Source organism: Lontra canadensis, unplaced genomic scaffold (assembly GCF_010015895.1).
Source record: "Lontra canadensis isolate GAN:19392208 unplaced genomic scaffold, GSC_riverotter_1.0 scaffold224, whole genome shotgun sequence".
In the NCBI taxonomy this organism is placed as follows: Eukaryota; Metazoa; Chordata; class Mammalia; order Carnivora; family Mustelidae; genus Lontra; species Lontra canadensis.
In genome coordinates, this window is record NW_022631218.1 from 30,561 (window position 1) to 53,408 (window position 22,848).

Consider the following 22,848-nt stretch of genomic DNA (forward strand, 5'->3'; position numbering starts at 1 on the left):
TGAGCCACCTAGGCGCCCTGGGAGATTTTGTCTTAATATTAGGAATACCCTATGCATTTTTTTAAAGTTTTTGTTTCTAAGTAATCTCTATGCCCAGCAAGAGTCCCATGCTCCACCCACTGAGCCAGCCAGGTGCCCCTAGAAATCCCTTATACATCTCTGGTATTATTTGGCTTTCAGAAGTCTATCGCAGGTCATTTGAGCCTCCCACTATCTGGTACATAGTAGGCACTCCATCAATAGCTGTGGAATGAAGGCACCACAAATCTGGTATTTTTCTTTTCCAGTTTATTATGATGAAACAGGCACAGAACAGTTGAAATTCTTGCTCAAGTCTCCATTGCTGATTAGGGGAGAGCAACTTTGGCCCCTCTGTCCTTCTGTCTTTCTCTTCCTCCCTGAGAGTCCCAGGGTCCCAGGGCTGCTCCTTGAACTGGGCAGCTCTGCCTGAGCACCAGACTCCATCCAACAGGGAGCTTCTGTGAGGCCCTGCCACTACCGTCTGCTTCTTTGTGCTTTCTCTGGGGAATATCCCCCAGTAGGCTAGCAAGGCCAGCTAGGCTCCAGACCTGTAATGTTCCCAGAGCTGATGGACATCAGCCTTGCCTGCCTCCTCACGTGGAGTGTGATTGAGTGGGTTTGAGGAATGGCCCAGGAATGGATTTTTTAACTTTTAAACTCCTCTGTGATCCTTTTGTAAATGGCCTTGAGCCACATATTAAGAAGGGCTGACCCAGGGGAGGAGGCTCATTACTGTCTGGTGCTCTCAGGTCATCCAACAGGTGTTTGCTGTGCTGGGATATCTGCCAGGCCCCAGGCTGGACACCTGCAGTCCTAGTGGGGACACACTGTAGGCCCTGGCCCCAGGGGGCTTATTGAAATGGAGATACAAGTTAAAAGGGACATAGGGTGACATGTGCTGTAGGAGCACAGAGTGGAAGCACGTCAGTACTCAGTACTGAGGGGCCCAGCGTGTTCTCCCAGGGGTGAGCTGGAATTAGCCAGTCCAAGCAGTGGGGGAGTAAAAGACAGTGAGGCTGGCACTTGGGGAGACTGTTGGAAATGCATGGGGGCTGAATGCGGTTTCTTGGAGAATTCTGCAAGCACTGGTTTGTGTGAGTCCAGTGCTCAGGACTTTCTCAGGCCGTGGGGGGCACATGAAGAGGCTTTGGGTCTGCCTCTTGCCGCAGAGTCCGTGACAACTGAGGAGGGAAGATCGGAGACATACATGCCCCCCGAAGGTCATGTGGGGCAGGGGCTATGTCACTTGGCTCAGTGTGGATGGTCGTGGACACTGAGTCAGTTGAGATCAGCAAGGGGACCCATGCAGCCTGGAGGGGTGAGAAGCAGAGGACATTATGGAGGCTGCAGGCTGTAGGCTGGCAAGAGGGAGTGGCTGCGGCCAGACCTGAGAGGCGGGAGGGTGTTCCAGGCGGGGACCAGTGTGGCCATCTGGACCTCTTATGGGTTGGTTTGTGTCTTCCACAAAGGCAGGATGAAGTCCCAATTCCTAGTGCATCCAAGTGTGGCTTTATTTGGAAATAGGTTCCTTGCAGATGTAGTGAGTTAATCTGACTGGTGCCCTTAGATGTAAAGGAGAAGAGACGCAGAATAGTGATGTAGGGAGAAGTATGTGCTGTTCGAGTAGAGATTGGAGACCCACAGAGATGAGCCAGGGACTGTCGGGAGCCACCAGAAGCTGGAAGAGGCAGGAAGGAGCTTCCCTTAGCCCTTTTGGTGGGAGCATGGCCCTGTAGACACCCTGATTTTGGACTTCTGGCCTCCAGAACTATGGGACAAGGCATTTCTTCCTTCCTTCCTCCCTCCCTTCTCTCTTTCCTTCCTTCTTCCCTCCCTCCCTTCCTTCCATCCTTCCATATTTAATTAGTTTCAAGTGAAAGGCTTCCATGACCAGAAATCGAAACACTTCTATGGCTTTAAGCTGCCCAAGTTGGGTTTCATGGCAGTAGCCCCAGGAACGGGCTTTGATGCAGGAATTTGGGGCCCTGGTCCTGCCCGGCTGGCAGGCAGGCAGGCTGTTGGCTGGAGCTCCTCAGATGGGGCCTGGCAGAGACTGTGTGGGGCCCCTGGTGTTGATCAGGAAGGGTCATTCAGTGTGGAATGTTCACTTGCCAGGGGCAGTGAGTGTGGAATGTTCACTTGCTCTTGCCCCGCCCTCTGGCCTGCCCTTGGCTTTGACCTTCCTCTCCCCAGGGGAGCCCCGTGGGAACTAGAATTCCGCTCGCCGTGACCTGCATGGTCACCAGGCTGCTGAAGGGGAAGAAAGTTCTGGGTGACAAGAGCCTCCTTTGGTTTCAGTGTTTGAAGAGACAAGACGAGAACTCAGGCCCTTGGTGACACTAATGCCAACAAGAAGGAAGTCACTCTTGAGTTTAATTGCCTGAAATAATTTCTCCCTGGGGGTGGGGATGTCCAGAGGGGGAGCTCTTTGAGAGGGACAGAGCCACATCTCACTGGGAAATCGTGGCTCACATGTCTGAGGGTCACTGGGCGAGGCCATTTTAGGATATAAACTGGGAAGCCTGCTCCTGGGGAGACATGGGATTTCTAGAACATTCTACCATAGAGTTGCCTGGATATTCCTTGCCTGTGGTGTTCCAAGCTCTGAAGTGCCCTAGAGGCTTTGAGAGTTTGTACGGTCCATGGAGCAGTGGGCGGACAGAGGTCTTCTTCCTTTTCCCCTGTGACCCAGACTCTGGAAGTCTCTTCTGGCTGGTGTCGTTTGGCCTCTCCAAATCCTGAACTCAGAAGCTAAGGGCTGATCTCATGTAGCTTTCGTGGAACCAGCTGACCTTTGTCCCCTGATGACGAGGATAATGAGCCCCTCCCTGCATTCTCCTCCCTGTGACACCAGAGCACCCAGAGTCGTGGGGAATGCAGGGCTGAGCTGGGTGTGCATGGCCTCCTTGAGCTTGAACCTTACCCCAGTCCTTCCCAAAATCTCCATGGAAAGCTGTGCTCGGGGACCCAGCCGGACGTCAGAGCCCTCAGCTGGCCCTTGTTGGGAGACTAGGCCTTCTGTAGGAACAGGCAAGGGGAACAGATGGGTGATCCCAGGAGTGCTGGATCTCTGAGGGGGTGAGGGATCCAGGACTCTGTGTTTACGTCCAGCCTTGCCCCGTGCTCAGTAGGCAGCTTCCAGCAGGCTTGGTCACCTCCGCTGTGAAATGAGTGAGCTGGACTAGTTAATTTCTAAGTTTTCTTCCAGTACTACAAATCTCTAAGACAAAAATAACCAAAACAAGTTGCGGTTTGGGGCCATGAGTTCGAGGATCTGGGAGTGGAGCCCATCTGTTATGAGCTTGGTGAAGCCTTTCGGGAGAGAAGGTGGAAAGATCTGTGTCTTGGCATCTGGATAGCAGTTTTGCTGAAGGGTGTTTAGGCCGGAGCACACAGGGCAACAAACCAGGCAGAATATTCATGTTATTGCTGCTCTAGCCTCTGTCCTTGGCTCTATCTTCCTCCGTAACCTTCTCTGAGTAGACTTGGGGGCAAACAGCTTCTCTGGTCATCTTGGCGGCTGGAGGTGTGCTCTGCTAAGGACACCTTCTGAGCATGTGTTGGGGAGGCTGGGCACCGCTAGTGGGGCCGAAGGGGCCGCCTGTGGTCACACAGACCCACACGTGGAGCCCTTCAAAGCTGCAAAAACATTAGCTCTGATTTCAGCCGAGCAGGACAAGCGAAGTGTCTCTCTCGCTCCATCTCTGTGACACGGTCAAAGCGACTTTCTCAAGACTTGAGTCATTTCTGAAGGGCTTATTGCTTTGCTCCCTGGGCTCGCTTATTCCAAGGACAGTGAGGACACGTGGGCACTATGGTGGCCTCTCTGACTGTGTTGCCACTTCTGAGAGCTGAGATGGGCCCTTATTTGCTCTTCCTTCAGGCAGAGCCTCTCACCCATCCTCAGACACATGCGGCCTGTGAGTGGGTTGTCTTAGGCATCCTCCTGAGGGTGCCTTTGTGCTAGGGGTGCCATGCAGGGTTACCTCCCTTCAGTGGTGGATGGGAGGAATCTGGGGATCTGGGAGGAGTCTGGGAGAGGGAGATGTGCATTGCCTCAGCCAGTTTCTGGGTGAGTCAGGACTGACTGGAAGTGGTGGGGGTCAGTTACCACAGGAGTCAATGTGGGGCTCAGCAGGATGGGATCTGGGACCCAGGAGTGTTGACAGCTGAGGCCCATTCCTGTCCCAGGCCAGTTGGAACCTCATGGAAAAAATCAGGTTACCCCCAGCATGCCCACAACTGCACGCCCGAGCTGCTTCTGGCTGTTCGAAGGGGAGAAGGAGCCCTCGGCCGAAAGACCGTTCTGGCGCACTGACTGACCCCCAAGAAACAGAGGGTTGGCATGAGTGGAGTGAAGGTGAACCTTTTTGGCTCCCGTCCAAAGCTTGTTCTGTTTTGGCCCCTCGGTGAACTTGGGAATCGGCCCGGCATGTTTGCTCTGCTAGGAGATTCGTGTCATTACAGCTGACACGGCAGGACACTTTTAAACATCAGCTGATGCTTAAAATACGTTGAAGGGGGCGGCGGAGGAGGTGTCAGTACCCGCGTTTTATGGATGAATGGGGCTGGTGCAGGGGGAGTGAGGACCAAGGTCACATCGCTAGTTAGTGAGACACGGAGCAGATTCTGACCCCATCCAGAGGCCATTCTGGGTCCGGGTCTCGTGGCAGAAGGAAGCCCCAAGATGTGGTCCTAGCCCAGGCTGGGGAAAGCGTCAGATCCATTTCCCAAGCTCAAGAATCAAGCAGACTCCCCGCTGCTTCCCTGTCTTGGGGATGCGGTGGGACTGGGGAGTCATTGTTCACCTCATTTCCAAGCCTAGGTGACTCTGACCAGACCTCAGGCAGCCACACTCCTTTGGCTCTCAGTAGGTCTCTCCCTGCCTGGTGACCTCCCAGAGTCATCCTCCAGACTCTAGGGGGACTCCATGTCTTTGGGTGGGGAGGTGGGAGGTGGAGGGTGCTAGCCACCTGTCTCAGGATCTAGCACGTACCTCTCCCTCCTGCCTTCCCTCCCCCGCTCTGCTCACCCGCTCTGAATAGAGGAAATATTGTCCAATGACTCCTACAAGGATTTCTCTTCACTTCAGGCAGGGCTGATCTCTGGGAAAACTGGGTTTTCCACAAGCTGCCCCTTTAATCATTGAGTCACAGCAAGGGGTGAGGACTTCGGGTTTTACCTCTTTCAGAGGCATTTGCCTTTCAGAAGGGAGTGTTCATCCAGAACCCTGAATCCCCTGGGCATCAGTAACAAGAATATGTATATGTGATGGTTGTGGGATTGTGTGTGATTTCTCTCCATAGCGCCCAAAGCAAGAATTCCCAGGAATTAGGGATGGGAATGGGAGGTGGAGTTCTTCTGTCAATTCTCTGAACTTTACGGGTTAAAAACAATTGTCTTGAAGTCTTAATCCTTTTTAAAGGGAGGAGGAAGAGGATAGACTCAGAAGCTGGCTCACCCCCTCTCCTTTCTGGGGATTGGTGGTCTGGTGCCAGGAAAGCCAATGAGACTTGATTGGTGGGGAGCTGGCTTCTAGAACCAGCCTGTGGCTGATGGGTTTAACCAGCCCTGTGTCCTTGGGGCAACCACTCTTCAGAGTTTTCGGTTCTTGACCACTGAAATCAAAACACTTCGTCTGGTCTGTGAGGCGGTCGCTTTTGACTCCTAATCCCATGGTTCTCTCTGATTGGTGCCATTGTCATTGCATCCTATCCCCTGGGTGAATCATTTGGGGGCTGGAGTCCAACTGGGGACTAGCTGTCCTGGTGGGATTAACCTTGACTTTAGGAGCTTGGCCAGGGGGCCAAAGAACCTTCCCAGGATGGCTGCCTCGTCCACTGTACCCTGGGTCCCTTGTCCAGGGGGAAAGAGGTAAAGTCCAACCAAATGGCAAGAGAGAGGGTCCCAGGGTTCTGAGAGGATATGGATACTTCCCTTCTAGGGTCCTCAGCACGGGCATCTGCAAAGCTGTCTGAAGGCTCTTCCAAGAAGCGAAAGAACAAGGGGCCCTGAGTGGTGAACATTTACTCTGTTAATAAGGTCAAGAAAAAAATGTGACACCCAAAGAGGCTGCTGACCATTGGCCCAGTCCAGGAGTGTTCGGAGACAAGATCTAGGACCCAGAAGGGGTCAGTCTCCTGCTCTGGCTCTGTAAACTGTCTTTCTCAAGGGCTCTCAGCTATACTTGAGGCATGGCAGACGAGCTGTCTGAGTGTCTGGGTGAAGGACAGCCTGGTGAAAGATGTGGGACCCTCTGGATGCAAGACTGGTGTTCCTGACTCCTGGGTACACAAGTGTCCAGGACTAGAACTGGAAAGCGATGGTCTCTCTGGGGCCTTATTACGATGACTCATCTATATAACTCTGTATGTGTGACCGTCAAAGGTATCCTACCTGTGTGTGACTTGGACTCTGTAGTTTGAAATGGATGAGAAGACACATGGAGGATAACCTTGGCTGAGCCTTAGAAACACGTGTGCTAAGGAGTCTTGGACAGGTGGGATTGAGTTTACCTTCTACTCTGTGGAAGCACTGAATAAATTCAGCCTCTAGGGTGCCTGGGTGGCTCAGCGGGTTAAAGCCTCTGCCTTCGGCTCAGGTCATGATCCCGGGGTCCTGGGATCGAGCCCCACATCGGGCTCTCTGCTCAGTGGGGAGCCTGCTTCCCTTCCTCTCTCTCTCTCCTTGCCTCTCTGCCTACTTGTGATTTCTGTCAAATAAATAAATAAAATCTTAAAAAAAAAAATTCAGCCTCTAGAGGTGGCCTCAGAACAGGTCAGCCAAACAAAATCTCAGGTTCTGACCTTCCTTCTCCTGATCTCCAGCTTCAACACAGACTCCCTGATGCCTGGCAGCCAGGGTGGCTCAGAGCCATGGTTCTCAAACATCGGTGCTCGTTAGCATCACCTTCTGGAACATGCGGCTTACACTGACCCGCCCTTGGAGACTGGGCGTCCCTGCTTGGAAAGCCCCGCGGGTCTCGGGTACTGCCCACATGTGGCCCGGGAACTCCGCTTTGTGTCTTGGCCTGAGCTCGAGCCCATTCCTGGAATGCTTGTTGGGCAAATGACTTTCCTGTGTCCGCTTCCTCAGAGGTTAATAGTCCTTGCTTCCCATGCCTCAGAGGGCTGCCGGGGGCAGGGAAGAAGAACGTAAAACCACTTCTGGAAGCACGAAGTTCTGCGTGAGGGCGAGACATCACCCAGCTCAGTGCCTGGCAAACATTGGTCAGCAGATGCTATATGGGGGGGCTCCTTGGACTTTTGGGGAAAATGATCAATAGGAAGCTAGTGGAATTTTTAGGGACAAGGCAGGATAGGCAGGAGCAGTGGCTGTCACCCCCCCTTCCTTAGGCCCCTTATCCTGTCCCTGGGAGGCACAGACTGGCCCAAGGGAAGCAGCTGCCAGGAGATAAAGGGGTGGTTGAGCCCCAGCTCCTTCATCTTTCCACACCTATGAGACCCATCGATGGAGCTCTAGCCTTCGTGGGACAGGGTTTGCAAGCTACATGGGGGCAGGACGAACTCTGGACTGAGAGCCATGAACCTGGGCTCTGTCGCAACCCTATCCTGACCTTGGGAAAGTCTCTAAAGCTCCCTGGCCAGAGCTTCCTCCTCTGCACCTGGACTCAGGCCCCTGGTGACTCCACAGTTCTGAGTCTGTGTGAGGAGTGCTTTGGAATGGTCTAGGAGTTGGCTGGTGGTAGAGAGAGGAACTGAGCGTGGAGCCCCTGCTGGGGCCGCCGGTGGGGCAAGCTGCCGAAAGACTCCAAAGACGGCAGAGGCAGTGTCAGGAGAGAAAGCAGACCTGGTTTAGGCCATGCTCTGCCTGGCACGCGGGCCTTCCCGTGGTCTGTGGGGTTGAGCTGGGGTTGCTATTTGTGTACTCGGATGCAAGCGCCCAGGCCTGCCCAGGTCAGGGCAGCTGCCTTGGCAGCGGCACATACAGTACAGCACTGTGTGTCCCGGGGCAGACCAAGACTCATCTTACCAGGGTCTGAGCGCTTTTGGGGTGTCTGGGGTGCCCTGTGCCTTCCCCTACCTCCTCCAGGGGCCACTGGGGGGTTTCAGCTAGATGCTGGGGAGATCAGGGAGAGAGGGAAGACACTGGATTTGATTTCATGGAATTGAACTGAATTTAATCAGAGGCTCTTGAAGCCTCTGACTGCCTCCCAGAGGAGATATCAGACCCAATGGCATAGCCGCTTCTTGGGAATTGGGCTCTGGGGGTCAGTGGCACAGCTTGTTTCATTGAGAGGTTTTTCCATCAGAGTTATTTTTAGCCTGGGAAGAAAGGTCACAGGGCATGAAGGTATCACCCTTGGACTTTTTGCTCCACATTGCTTAGCAGGTCAGTGACAGCTTGACACTAAATTATAAAAACCAGGGAAGGATATGGATGTAGACACACAGAAACACATAGACACAGAAACACACACACACACACACACACACACACACACACACACACGCTCCTGTCAGGGGCCCAGGAGTGGAAATAAACAATGTGAAGTTCATGTTAAGCCCCCAAAGTCTGGGGTCCTCATCTCCCTTGGGATTATGTAGCCCTTTCACCCTTACTAGGGACAGAGGGTGTTCTGAGAATATTAGAAACACCACAGATGGTCAGACCCAGAGTATGTTCCACCCACAATCCCCACCATCATCATCACCATCACCATCACCACCACCATTTCTGCCATCCCCACCATCCCCACCAATCCCCACCATCATTACTACCATCACCACCATCCTTACCATCATCACTACCATAACCATCACCACCACCATCCTCACCATCATCACTACCATCCCCACCACCATCCCCACCATCATCGTCCCCACCATCACCACCATCCTTACCATTGCATCTCACCATCCCCACCATCACCCCCACCATCCTTATATCATCATCATCACCGTCACCACCATCCTTAGCATCATCATCACCCTCACCGTCATCACCATCACCACAGTTCTTACCATCATCCCCACCATCCCCACCATCATCATCACCATCACCACAATTGCCACCATCACCATCCTTACCATCCATCGCTACCATCATCATCATCATTATCATCATCAATAATAGAGGGCAACAGGGCCTGAGGAAAGGGCCAGATTCACCAGAGAAGCATGGACCATTGCTATTCCAAGGGCAAATGCCAAGCCTTGGGTGACTCATCCAACTTGGGAGTCCCCGGTGGGCACAAGAGTGGGGAGGGTCCAGGAGCAGAAGTCTTGGCTCAGGGACTCAGGGCTCAGGATTATTTGGTTTATCAGTGGTTTGCAGCTTTGGCTGCATAGTAGAATTACTCAAGGTTGTTTTGTTGTTGTTGTTTTGTTTGTTTTTGTTAAAGTCCTGATGCTTGGGATATATCCTAATTCAATCAGAACCTCTGAGGAGAGGGGAAGAATGGCACCAAGAACTGGGTGATTCCAATGTGTACCCAGTGCCCAGAACCACTGCATCAGAAGCATTTTTATCCTCTGGTATAGACTGGTGCTTCTCAAGCTAAAGTGAAAATGACTCACTGGGGCATCTTGTGAAACTGCAGATTCTAATTCAGTGGGTCTGAGCTGGGGCCCGAGAGTCTGCATCTCTACCAAGCTCCCGGCTGCTGCTGCTCTATAGTTAAATGGCTTCAGCCAGTTGCCAGCTGTGTGTTGGGCAAGGCATTCAGTGTCTCAGATTTCATTCCTGATCTCAGCTGTAAAAATAGCAAGAGGAAGACTTGTCTTCCAGAAGCAAGTGAGATGAAGTAAATCGAGTAAGATCAGTTAATGTCTTATTTGCATGAAATGCTTTAACATTGCCTGGCATACTGAAAGCTTGTACAAATGTATCTCTTATGAGGTATAGTACCCATATCTTGCTGCTCAGAGACTGTCAGTATCGATGAGTTAAACAGAGTTCCTGCCATTAGTTTTTCTCTAGGGAGTCAGGGGGGATAGAGATGGAAACAGAAGAATTAGGAGATAAGGAAAGAAAATTTTATTTATTTATTTATTTATTTATTTATTTAGATTTTTTATTTATTTGACAGAGAGAGATCACAAGTAGGCAGAGAGGCAGGCAGAGAGAGAGAGAGGAGGAAGCAGGCTCCCTGCCGAGCAGAGAGCCCGATGTGGGAGTCGATCCCAGAACCCTGAAATCATGACCTGAGCTGAAGGCAGAGGCTTAACCCACTGAGCCACCCAGGCGCCCCAGGAAAGAAAATTTTAACAGGTAACCTCCAGCTCTCCCCTGGGGGAGCCAGAAATTTTCCTTGTACCCAGGTGTCCCCACGGATCTCTCTCCCTGGCACTTTCTGTGGCTCTCAGGGTCTGGGGGAATGCAGGGAGGATTATCAAAGCCATAGCTCTTGCAGTCTGGATGTGGACAGAAGGTGTGTGCAGGGAGGGGTGAGGTCTCAGGGAGAAGGGGTTTCCGTGTGCACCCCTAAACATAGGTTGACATAGGAGGCTTGGATGAGGAGTAGACAGTTCTAGATTCCAGTCACCCACTGGCCACCTGCTGTCTTAGGCAAGTCAAAGACTTTCTCTAGACCTTCTGAAATGTGTCTGATGGTAATCAAGGTGGTCAGGTGAGGTCATGAATGTGAAAGTGTCCTATCAGTATAAGCGGCTCCTTTTTAATTAAAGGCCCCCGAATTTCCTCCTGAATGTGATCGCAGGTTGCTGCTATAGGGGTCAATGAGAAAATAGTTGTTCTTGGCTCTTGGAGGCTACCCTAAAAGGGGAGCCCCAAGATGTGGTTTTTCTTTGTGGGAGGCAGAGGTGGGAGTACCATGCTGTCCCCAGCAGAGGTGGGATGCTGCTTCCTCAGAAAGCATCTTTGTGAGTTAAGGGAGTCTTTGGGGCTGTGTCAGCTACCGAAAGGTAGGGTGCCAGACCTCCATTGTCCCTCTCCTGGAGCCTCCTCCTTAACTAGGTCCCAACCTGGGTGGGAGGGGACAGAAGGGATAGACCCAATCCTCTCTCCTGGCCCCATTTTACACATAAATCCCACTTACCTCCTGACGGAGGTCTCTGGCACAGACTAGGCCCCACAGACTCTCTCCTGCTCTGCTCTCTCTGTGCCCTCAGCTCTCCTTGGTAAAGCCACGGGCCCTTAGGAGGGGATCCCCTTGGGAAGGGGTTGGCTAAGGCCACTGGGAAGCCCTGGCCCTGCCTGTTTTGGGTAGCTCCTCCTCCTCAGGCCGTGTCCCCTCTAATTTAAGCTAGCAAGGCCGGCAAATGCCTGCCCTTAAGGGGACAGAGTTGAATGTGTGACTTAATAAGGCCGAGAGCCACAAGTAATCCCCTAAGTACTTGCTGTGGAACCTGAGATGATCTGGCGGGCACACACCTGTTTTCACTCCTTTGCTGCTAGCAGTGTAAAAAGCCTGCGGGTTAATGACTCTAGGAACTGACCAGGGGGTGGAATGTCCAAGCATCTGTCCTATCTTGGAAAGATCTCTTGGTGAGCCTCGCTGCACGTGCCTGCTGCAAGGTTGAGGAGGGGCTGGAAGGGATCCCTAAATTTCCCTCCCCATGGTGATCAGGACCCAGTGGAGGCTCGAGAGTCAGGGGCCAAGGGTGGGGTCCTAGAGGCGGCTTGGCTGCTCCCTCCCCCAGGGATGGACAGTGGGTGATAATTCCCAAGCCACAGCTTCCAGGTCTCGGGTGGAAGGCCGAGTAATGGCCACTCTGCTCGCCTCAGAGGGCAGCTGTGAGGAGCAGGGAGAGAGGTCCACACCTCCCTCCTGGAGGACAGGAGCTAAGTGGCATTAGATTCTTTAGGGAAGCGGAGTGAGTGCCAACCCTGTGAAACTGACCCATGGTGTTCTAATCATTTAGAACGGCAAGTTTCCACTTCGGGTGGCACGGAAGATGTTGGCAATTTGTTGGAGAATCATTTCTCTGCTGGAGAAGCAAGTCTAGAGGAGAAGGAGAGGGCGCTCTATGCAGAGGCGTCCCCTCAAGAGAAGACCCTGCTCCTTCACTCCCCGGATGGCAGGGAGGCTGAGAGCTCGGAGCAGACAGCCGCTGGGCCCCCTGCCAGCACCAGCCCGGGCCCTGGTCCCGAATCCAGCCTCTCCAACGTCTCAGCCTCAGAGTCAGCTGCCCCCAGGGACCCTGCGGGACCTGGGGAGGAAGAATCAGGCCCACCCAGAGCCCGCATCCTTCCAGCAGAAGGAGAGGGCCGGCCTGGGGAAGAGCTGGGCCGGGGAGAGGGCCCAGGACAGGAGGGGGCTGCTGGGGCGGCTGAAGGGCAGGCTGGGAGTGGCGCAGTCCCCGAGGAAGCTGAGGAGGTTCTAGGGCACCGCCCCGCACAGGGGGCAGCAGGAGGAACTGTGCAACCAGAAGGCTTGGGAGCCTCTCCTGCCAGGGAGGTCGTGGAGGTCCACGCCCCTGAGACACGACAGGACAGCCCAGGGCGTGATCAGGAGCCAGAAGTGCCAGATGGAGGCTTGGACATGGACACAGAAACCAAGGAGGGGGCCGAGGACCAGGTGGAGCCCAGCCCAGTCTCAGAGACCAGCCATGCACGGAGCTCTGAAGCGGGGGACACCCAGGAGGACCACCCCCCTGAGGCCCAGGCCCCAGGGCTGACTGAGGAGGCCCTGGATGAGGCCTCCTCTGAAGAAGAGAGCGGTGACCACAGTGCAGGCAAGGAAGGAAGAGGAGCGCCATCTGAAGAAGAATCTGAGGAGGACAGTGGCGACGGGGAGAGTTCAGAAGAAACTGGGGGCGCCTCAGAGGAAGCCGGGAAACCCCAGGAAGCAGCAGGAACCATGAGCCCTGGAGATGAGGGGCCCCAGCTGAGCTCTAAGGAATTGAATACAGGGCCCGAGGGAGATGAGGCAGAGGAGCCTAAGGAGGGGCCTCAGGGTAGGGGAGCATGAAGATTGATCCCAGCCCCTGGGGCAGCTGCGCTCTTCTGCAAGATGTGTGTGGTGGATTAGGCAGGGACAGAGTGCAGCGGGAGAACCCACAGCCAGCTCCGGGTTTGCTGGGTGGAGGCCCCAGCCAGGATGCCTGGCCCATGAGGGGCCTTTGGGCTGCTCATGAGCCGCTAAACCCAGTTTGGAGGGACCAGTGGGAGGCCGCACCATGGACAGCCCAGAATAACCTGGTCACTTCTGAGTGAGGCCCTCTGGAGCCTTCCTGTTAGGGTCCCTCAATCCACTTCAATGCAGACCACTGCCTTAACCTGAAAGACACAGGGCACAGTGTCAGGTTTTGAGGCCCTGTGGTGGCAGGCTGGTGGAGAGAGTTGTGAGTAGGGTGTGTTCAGAGCCCCCTGGGTTCTCCCCTTGAAGACTAGGCCAGGTCTGGTGGGGTGGACGGGGAGTGGGGTCAGGATGGTGATAATGAGGGACCCTGATGTCCTGCAGGCCTTGGGGTTGGGGCACAGGGGAGGGCGGGGCCGACACTAGTGATGTAGTGCATCCTAGGGATGGCCGGTGCCCCCCATGCTGTATCCGAATATCTGGCCTGGACCAAGAGCGGCTTGCAGGGTACAGGGCCTGGGCTCAGTCATCTGTCTCCAATGTGGCCCCCCCACAGATTTCCTTGCAGAATTTAGTTTCCACATTGCTTGTTGGGTACTTGCACCCTCCACAACGGGGAGGGCCTGCAGCCAGCTGGAGGCCCCCCCCATCCCCCACCCCCCACCCCCAACCCTTGCTGTGTCTGGGGTTGGGCTGTCCTGGGGGATCTTGGAGAATCTGTTCCTGAGGTGTTGCATGAGACGCAGTGATTCTTCTCTGCTCGCATCGCCTATGGGACTGGTTTCCCCTATCCCTCATGCCCAAGTCCATCCCACCCGGTAGGCCTATAACGCAGGCACCCCTCCCTGGGAGCCTGCAGGGGGTCACCGGGGCATCTCCCGCTTGGGCAGAGGAACGGTTGGCCACCCCCTGCCCCAAGACATCCAGCCGCAGCTCTTCCCACCCAAGCCCCACAGCAGCCTGTGTGATCCTGAGAAAATGCTCATTTTGTTGGGTCAGTTGTTTGCTTGGAGCCTCTCCCTGGCTGCCAGTACTGCTAGGAAGTAAGGCTGACTCCTGTACACCACTCCTGTCTCCTGCCCCGTCTTCACCTACTTAACTCCTCCCCTCGGATCTCAGCTCCCAGGTGGGGTTTCTGACCAGCCTGCTCAGACTTCACAGGTACACATCTTAGGCCCCCATAGCTTCTGGAATCTTTCGTGCCATAGCCACAACACTGACCGTAATTATCACCTTGCTTTCAAGACGATTTCTCCCCCTCTCCCCATGTGACTATAGGAAGACTCTTCAAGGGTAGGAGCTGTGTCTGTCTTGGGCACCACCGCTTTCCCAGCATGGGGCTCTGTGCCTGACCCATGCTAGGTGCTCAATTCATTTTTGCTGAATATGTGAAATGGATCATGGAGTTTAGCGGAAGCTGAGTTTGGATTTTCAGAGTCTCTCAAGATAGAACTCAGTTCAGTTGAACTTGGCAAGCCTTCCCGCGGCCCTTCCTTATGCCTTTTCCTGCCAAGAGCAAAGCCCGGCCCTTTGCTTTGCCCTAACCCTGCTCTCTGCTTCTCTCCCCAGAAGAGGCAGAGGATGTGAGTGAAGAAGCCCAGATGAGGGACCGCTCCCACATCGAGAAGACTCTGATGTTGAGTGAGGACAAGCCCGTGGATGATTACTCTGGTAACTAGAGGAAGGACCTGGGACTGGGGGTCGGGCTGGGTCTGGGCTCCGAGGCAGGCAGGTCTCCAGGGCTGAGAGCCCTGGAAATGGGGGCCCTGTAGAAGAGGCTCCCAAAGCAGCGTCCAAGGCCCAGGTGGGAGTTCTCGATTGGCAGGGAGGAGGAGAGGTGATCCAAGCTGAGGGAACAGGGCCAGGGCCAAGGACAAATCCCAGTGCTGCTGCCTGGGGCCCAGTGCCAGCCTTCATGCGGCAGCTGGGGAGGCTTGCTCGTAAGAGTTCGTCCCATCTGCTTTGGTTTTTACAGTTTATAAAGCTTTTTTCTTTCTGGCACTTCACGCTCAGAATAACCCAAGGCTTTCAGCGGGGCTCATGCCTCCTCTTCATTGACGAGCTGGCTGGAGCTCAGAGCAGCCTCGGTTTGCACAGTTTGCATGGGGCACACAGCTAGAGGGGAGCTGTGGGAGGGTCAGGTCTAGATGGCCTGGTCTGGGGCCCCAGTTCCTCCTTCTGGGCCTCACACGCTGCAGGCTCCCAGCCTCACTCTGTGAGTTGCTTTTCCCTGGAGGGAGAAGAGGATCAGGTTTAAAAAAAAAAAAAAAAGTAATGCAGGAGATTTTGAGGGTGGGAGGGAATGCCTTTTGGTTAACAATTTCCAAGGGTTGGGATGTGGACCAACTCCTGTGAGGCTGCCAGAGGAGGCGGGTGTGGGTTGGGGGGGAACATGGGGGGGCCCTGCTCCCCACTGGCCTGGGGGGGGAGCTACCCTGCAAAGTGAGCTGGTCTCTTCCTTTTCACCCTTCTCTGCCTCCAGTGGTGCTGCAGCGGCTTCGAAAGATCTACCATTCCTCCATCAAGCCCCTGGAGCAGTCGTACAAATACAACGAGCTTCGGCAGCACGAGATCACAGGTACCCTCGTGGCTGATGCCCGAGCGTGCTCTTGAGCTCTGTGAGTGGCGGCGTGAGGAACACGTGGAGCCCAGCGCTCCTAAATTCCACCCCCCAGGCCTCTGTCACGTGACCAGCCTTCCCCTCAAGAATGCTCTAACTTGCATGGGGTTTTGTGGGGATCACTTTGCACGTGTTCATGGTTCAGTAGGATGCTTGTGGTTTCCCAGAACCATGATGCCAATTTCCATCCGTCCCCCCAGAGCCCCCTGACAGGGAAGAGATCATGTGTTAAGTCTCCTAGTTGGCCCAGAATCTTTTTTTTTTCCTTTTCTCCTTATCACTTTGGTCAGCTTTCCTTGGGTCTGGATTCTTTTAAAAATTGATTTTTGGAATAATAAAAACAAGGGATACTTTTTGCCTAACCCCCCCATCAAATAGTGGAAAATAGTATGAATTGAAAAATAAAAATCCCTCTCTTGATTTTCAGCATCTCCACTTGTACCTCAGAGCCTTCCTCTGTTATAGTTTCCTGCAAATACTTCCAGACATTTGCTCTGCTCCCAGGAGCAAGCGTGTCTTTTTCTGTTTGTGTTTGACCGAAATGGTAAAAGCACAGGGCTTCGTGAAATGTTACAAATGTGACTCTAATTGTTAGATACATTTGTAGATGTATATGCAGATTTGTAGATGTATGTGAAGATACATTTGTAGGACAAATGTTTTAAAGTGTAACTATGGAGTTAAACATTTTCGCAGCTGTTGCCAAGTTGCCTTAGGTCAGACGGGTTTGTGGCCTTGATAATGGTCTGGGAGAGTCTTGTTGCCCCGCAGCCCTGCGCTTTTCCTGAGTTGTTCATCCCCAAAAACTTTCACAATGTATCTGATTGAACGGAGAGGGTGTTACACATCTTTCCCTGTGTGAACGGGCAACTGCCATATTCTCTTGCGTGATGCTCTCCATGGGATGCTCTCGAAGGCTCCAAAGTGGGCAGGGTATTTAGGGTGCCCATTACTCTTGCTTCACAGAAGAGAGACCGATGCACAGGGAAACGCTGGGTTTCTCAGGATCACACGGCTGAACCAAGAGCTGGAACTCTCGGCTCCTTCTTGGGGAGAATGCCCTATTCCATGACTTCCCGGACAGCCTCTTCCAAGCCTAAGAGGCAGCCATCCTCTTGGGCTTCACAGGAGATGTGTGAGGTGGCTGTCTCCTGTGGCTTTCCTGTCCTCCACACTGGCCTTCCCTTGAAGCCCCTGCAGACCCACCCAAGTGGCCCGCCCGAGGCTGTGGGCTGGCGGATGAAATGGTGCTGTGCAGGGAGGGCGCTCCTGCCTCCTGATCCCCGCTCTTTGAACTTGGCTTCTCTCCCCTCCCCTGTCCCGGTGCCAGGGATTCTGCCTCCCTGCCTGCAGGGGAACCTCAGCGTCTCACCTGTGGCCTCCAGCACATGCCAGTAACGCCCCCTGCTGTAGACAGCTGAAACAGCAGCCCCCAGAGAGCCCGTTTCTAGTTCTTCTCAGATGGAGCTGGAAGATCCAGTTCCCCTAGTGTCCCCCTGGACCTGGGTGAAAGACATTCTGCCTAGGATCTGTGTGGTTATAACTAGTCTGCCTATCCCTTCCTGTCCTCGAGCCAGGTGTTGGCACTCAGGGAGGCAAGCAACTCATCGTGTGTGTTTGCCCCATTCCCGAGAGGAATGGGGCAGGGCTGTGGTATCAATTTCAGGCAATTATATACGTGCCTGCCACTTACGAGACACCATCTTGGTCTTCTGGGACTAAGTTTCACCTCAGAGAAAGAAAACCAGCACTTCAAGAAGCAAGGTGCAGAACAAGAGGAATACTGCCCTCCTCTTTGTAGAAAGAAGATGGGGAATGTGGTATCTGCTCCTGTTGCTTAGACCGCGCGCATTAAAATGCCTGGAAGAATACATCATGGGTGTTATGACTGAGGCAGACTGGGGATAGGGGTGAGAGACTTTCACTCTATACCCTTTTATACTTCTGATTTTTGAACCAAGAAATTAAATATATCAAAATGGGGAAAAAAAAAAAAAAGAGGATCTACTGTCCAGGGCCTATGTGCCGGGCTCAGGGGGACCAAGAGGTTGGAGAATGTGAGGTGTACGTGATGCCGGGTTGGTCCCCGTGCTGTGGCTCAGGGACACGTTGCAAGAGCAGGAGCCTGTGAGCCAGCAGCCAGTGGCCCTGTCTCCCCCACCCCCTGGTTTTGAAAGCACTGGAGGATTCTGCTTTCCCTTCTTAGAGACCCCAACTGGTGTGGCCCAGGCAGGTTGCTCTTCCTGACATTGGACACGGGGCCCAGGGACCCAAGAATTGCCTAGTCAGTGCTTGGTCCTGGGAAATAGATCGTGGTCTTTGGAGGCTAATTTGAGACTGGCCCAGAGCCCAGGGTCAGGCTGAGCCTGAGGTAGGATGTCAGGAGGCTCCCATCCAGGATGTCTAAGATTGTGTGAGCCTATCTCATGTCTTTTTCTTTCTGTTACCAATCCAGATAGCAGAGGGTTTTTTTTTCTTTAATTTTTTTAAAAAAAAATTTCTTTTAAAGGATTTTATTTATTTATTTGACAGAGATACAGACAGAGAGAGCACAAGCAGGGGGGGAGCAGCAGAGGGAGAGGGAGAAACAGGCTTCTGCTGAGCAGGCAGTGCAATGCGGGGCTCGATCTGAGGACCCTGGGATCATGACCTGAGCTGAAGGCAGACACTCAACCAACTGAGCTACCCAGGCACCGCTTAACATTTTATTTTATTTTTTATTTTTTTAAAAGATTGTATTTATTCACTTGACACAGAGAGAGAGAGATCACAAGTAGGCAGAGAGGCAGGCAGAGAGAGAGGGGGAAGCAGGCTCCCCGCCAAGCAGAGAGCCTGATGCAGGGCACGATCCCAGGACCCTGAGATCATGACCTGAGCTGAAGGCAGAGGCTTAACCCACTGAGCCGCCAAGGCGCCCCATCATTTTATTTTTAAGTAATCTCTACATCCAATGTCGGATTTGAACTCATAAACCCAAGACCAAGAGTTACATGCTTCACTGACTGAGCCAGCCAGGCATCCCCAGGTAGCAGAGTTCTAACCCCTCCCCCTGTGGCAGCTCCCTTCTCCCCTTCTGATGAGCAGTTCCTCAGATGCAAACCAAGAGGCCTCACCCACAGTGAGCTCTGAGTCAGTGTTTGTTGATGTCATCTCCTCCTTCTGGAGCCTGTGTGCCAAGGATCTGTGTAAGGCCAGAATCATGTCTCCTCACGTCTTTTAACTGGGTGATCACATTTACATAGCAAGAGACATGCCACTGATAGCCATACCCTGCCCGGTCCCACGTAGAATTCTCAAATTCTATTAGATGGACTGGGATGTGGCGGGAAGCACTGTGTCACTCCTGTACGAACTTCATCAGTCACTTCCACGTCTAATTCCTGCTGCCTACAGATGGGGAGATTACTTCCAAGCCCATGGTGCTATTCCTGGGACCGTGGAGCGTTGGCAAGTCCACCATGATAAACTACCTCCTCGGCTTGGAAAACACTCGCTACCAGCTCTATACAGGTAATAGCGGATTCTCGTGCACGTGTGTTTGGCATGGCAGTGTCCTCTGTGCAGGCACGATGAAATAGTCATGTGTGTCTTCGATAGAACAATGGGAGTTACATACAAGAAGCCAACAGCTACAGTCCGTGTTCACAGGAGAATTTGTAAACAACGGCTGGAGATGGAAACCACCCAAACATCCACAGACAAATGAATGGATAAACCAAAGGGTCTATCCGTACGATAGAGTGAGGAGTATCATTCAGTCTTAAGAAGGAATACATTTCGGAAACATGCTACAACATCCATGAATCTTGAAGACACTATGTTGAGGGAGATAAGCCAGATACAAAAGAACAGATGTCCTACAATTCCATTTAGGAGGTGCCTAGAGTCATCCAATCCACAGAGAACAGAGTAGAGCAGAGATTACCAGGGCCTGGGAAGTGGGGGATGAATGGGGACAGGTTCAGTTCAGGAGGCAGATGGTGGTGAGGGCTGCACAGTGGTATGAATGTGCTTAATGCCACCAAGCTGTACACTCAAAATGGGTAAAATGGTAAATTTCATGACATTTATTTTACAGTTAAAAAAAGAAAGAAGACACTAGCTTAGCAAACAGGGTATCCAGTTCTTGGGGCAAACCCATCCTGAAACCCCTTGCTTATCCACTTACTTTGTAGTAGGGTCTCTGTCCCAGAGGTGACTGTGTTCCGACTGCCCTCATGCCCATGCGTGCAGGTGCTGAGCCCACCACCTCTGAGTTCACCGTCCTCATGCATGGACCCAAGCTGAAAACCATCGAGGGTATCGTCATGGCTGCTGACAGCGCCCGGTCCTTCTCACCCCTCGAGAAATTTGGCCAGAATTTCCTAGAGAAGCTGATTGGCATCGAGGTTCCCCACAAACTTCTGGAGCGAGTCACTTTCGTGGATACACCAGGCATCATCGAAAACCGCAAGCAGCAAGAAAGAGGTAATGGAGCACTTGTGTCCGAACACCTTGAGTTTTGTGTTAGAAAACAGTTCAGTGGTGGGTGGTAGGCAGGCAAGGGGAGAGGAAAGATGGCCAGCGTTGTCCAAGGCAAATCGGATCCCAGTCCACGTGTACTTGACCTCTGGTTAACTTGGGTTCTGGTTTAAAGCTGACCTCAAACTCCTCCTGGTCCAGGGTCTACTTTACCAGGCCTGCTTGACCATAAGCCTGTATTAGACTTCCCAAAATTCTCTTCCAATGGGAGAAGAGTGCCACTTTGGGCCCAGCAGACACTAGGTTATGACAGAGGTCGCTAAGTGTTACTGTGACACGGGGCTGTATGCAGAGATGAGTCATCACAGGGCATCTGTAGGACTATAGGCCCAGATGGTGGATCTCAATTTATGGTTATAACTCTCATTTTGATTTTATGACCATTTTATTACTGGTAATAATATTGTCACTAATAATTATGATAGTAAATTCACCTTTCTTCTTCTGTTATGCATCAGATGTGCATTACGTTGATTGTTGTAGAAGAATTTCAAGACAGGTATTCCTAGTCTCCTCATTTTGGAAATAAGTGGAAGGAGTTAAAATATGTTGAGAACCTACCATGTGAGAGGCGGTTTTAGCTAGGTGTTTTCTGTTACTTACAGCAACATCATAATCTTTATATAGACTAGGTGCTATTGTTCTTCTTGTCATTTTGTAACTAAAATGGTGAAGGTTGGAAGCTTTTACTCTTCTGGGCTGGCCAGTGGCAGAACCCAAATTCCAGTTTGGGTCTTGGGCCAGCTCCACATCGCTTCCCCCTAAATAGCACATCCTCTCCCTCATATCCTTCTAATTCCCTGACTTCATTCCTTCAATGTCTTTGCCACTGTCCCACATCTTTTTCGACAGTAGAAAGATCTCCACTTTGAAAAAGTATTTTATTTTCCTGGAGCCTTGGATTCCATAGATTAAGACAAGGATCAAGCTATTCTTGGCTCAGGGCTGACAAGGCCCACGAGATACGCAGTTAATTCTTTGAGTCTTTAAAAGCCCAGAAAATCCCTATTGCCTTTACTTCCTTCAGTGCAGGCAATGGTTTGGTTCTGGAAGGGGGCACGAAGGGTTAGGGTGAGCCTGCTCAGCTTGACTTCTTACTCCCCCCCATCCCAAGGTTACCCCTTCAATGACGTGTGCCAGTGGTTCATCGACAGAGCGGACCTCATCTTTGTCGTCTTTGACCCAACCAAGTTGGATGTGGGTCTGGAGCTGGAGATGCTCTTCCGCCAGCTGAAGGGACGTGAGTCCCAGATAAGGATCATCCTGAACAAGGCCGATAACCTGGCCACGCAGATGCTTATGCGGGTTTATGGGGCCCTCTTCTGGAGCTTGGCCCCACTCATCAATGTCACAGAGCCCCCGAGGGTGTATGTCAGCTCCTTCTGGCCACAAGACTACAAGCCCGATACCCACCGGGACCTGTTCCTCAAGGAAGAGATCTCTCTTCTGGAAGACCTGAACCAGGTGATCGAGAACAGGTTGGAGAACAAGATTGCCTTCATCCGCCAGCACGCCATCCGGGTCCGCATCCACGCCCTCCTGGTCGACCGCTATCTGCAGACTTACAAGGACAAAATGACCTTCTTCAGCGATGGAGAGCTGGTCTTTAAGGACATTGTGGAAGACCCCGACAAGTTCTACATCTTCAAGACCATCCTGGCAAAGACCAATGTCAGCAAGTTTGACCTTCCCAACCGCGAGGCCTACAAGGACTTCTTTGGCATCAACCCCATCTCTAGTTTCAAGCTGCTGTCCCAGCAGTGTTCCTATATGGGGGGCTGCTTCCTGGAGAAGATTGAGCGGGCCATTACGCAGGAGCTCCCCAGCCTCCTGGGAAGCCTTGGGCTAGGCAAGAATCCAGGTGCTCTCAACTGTGACAAAACAGGGTGTGGCGAGACCCCAAAGAATCGCTATAAGAAACACTAGGTCATTGTGTCTCCGTTCTGGGGTTCCTGTTGGTGAATGAGCTTTTGTCCTAACTGTCTGAGAAGTCCTGGTTTATTAACCCTTTGAGCCACACTGGCAAGAATCCTTACATGCCGGAGATTTGGGAGTTAATTGAGGCCAGTGGTGGGGGAGCGTGTGGGTCAAGGGAGGCGAGAGGAAACTGTGAATTATATAGTGTGCCCATCTTCTTGCTTCCGTGGGGGGCCTGACTAAGGCAGGTCAGGCCCCGCCAGCTTTTCCTGGGTCCTATTGCAAAGGGACAGAAAGCAGCTAAATTCTAGTGTATACTGAAGTGATACATGTCCAGCTGAAAGCAGCTGAAATTCTCTTTTATGTCTCTAAGCTGGGAAAAAGAGGGAAGACTTGATTTCTGTAGGGCTGCTTGGGTCCTTCGTGACTTCCTCTCACGCAGTCTCCTGGCCCTCCTCCTTCTAGGCCCTCCTCCCTCCTTCCTCATGGGGCAGGGGAACAGCTCCACATCATCGCTTCCCCCTAGGATCCCCTTAGGATACCAGAATGCTGAGAGAGAACAGGAGTCCCCTGGGCCAGGAGAAGGTGCTGCCTTCCCCCTGCCATTTCTCTGATGTAGTCCTCTAAGCTGGTTGAGAAGCTCAGTCCCCTTCTCGGCCCCAAAAGGAGGCTGAGTGTTCCATGCAAGTACCAGAGGGGCTCAGAGGGTTAGTTGGTTTGCAGTGTGTCTTTGTCTATTGCATGTCTTGGAAAACTCAGACCCCAA

General features: G+C 52.7%; 1 protein-coding gene across 1 annotated transcript in view; it reads left to right on the forward strand.

Annotated features, from left to right (window-relative positions):
* SRL (sarcalumenin) overlaps window positions 1-22,578 on the forward strand; it is a 34,635-nt gene extending 12,057 nt beyond the window's left edge. The window contains exons 2-7 of the mRNA XM_032849347.1: window positions 11,868-12,902; window positions 14,594-14,695; window positions 15,507-15,602; window positions 19,038-19,154; window positions 19,878-20,111; window positions 21,280-22,578. Of these exons, the coding sequence (XP_032705238.1) occupies window positions 11,868-12,902; window positions 14,594-14,695; window positions 15,507-15,602; window positions 19,038-19,154; window positions 19,878-20,111; window positions 21,280-22,091 (2,396 nt within the window). The 3' untranslated portion in view covers window positions 22,092-22,578. The remainder of the gene's footprint in view (window positions 1-11,867; window positions 12,903-14,593; window positions 14,696-15,506; window positions 15,603-19,037; window positions 19,155-19,877; window positions 20,112-21,279) is intronic.
* Window positions 22,579-22,848: the final 270 nt, after the last annotated feature.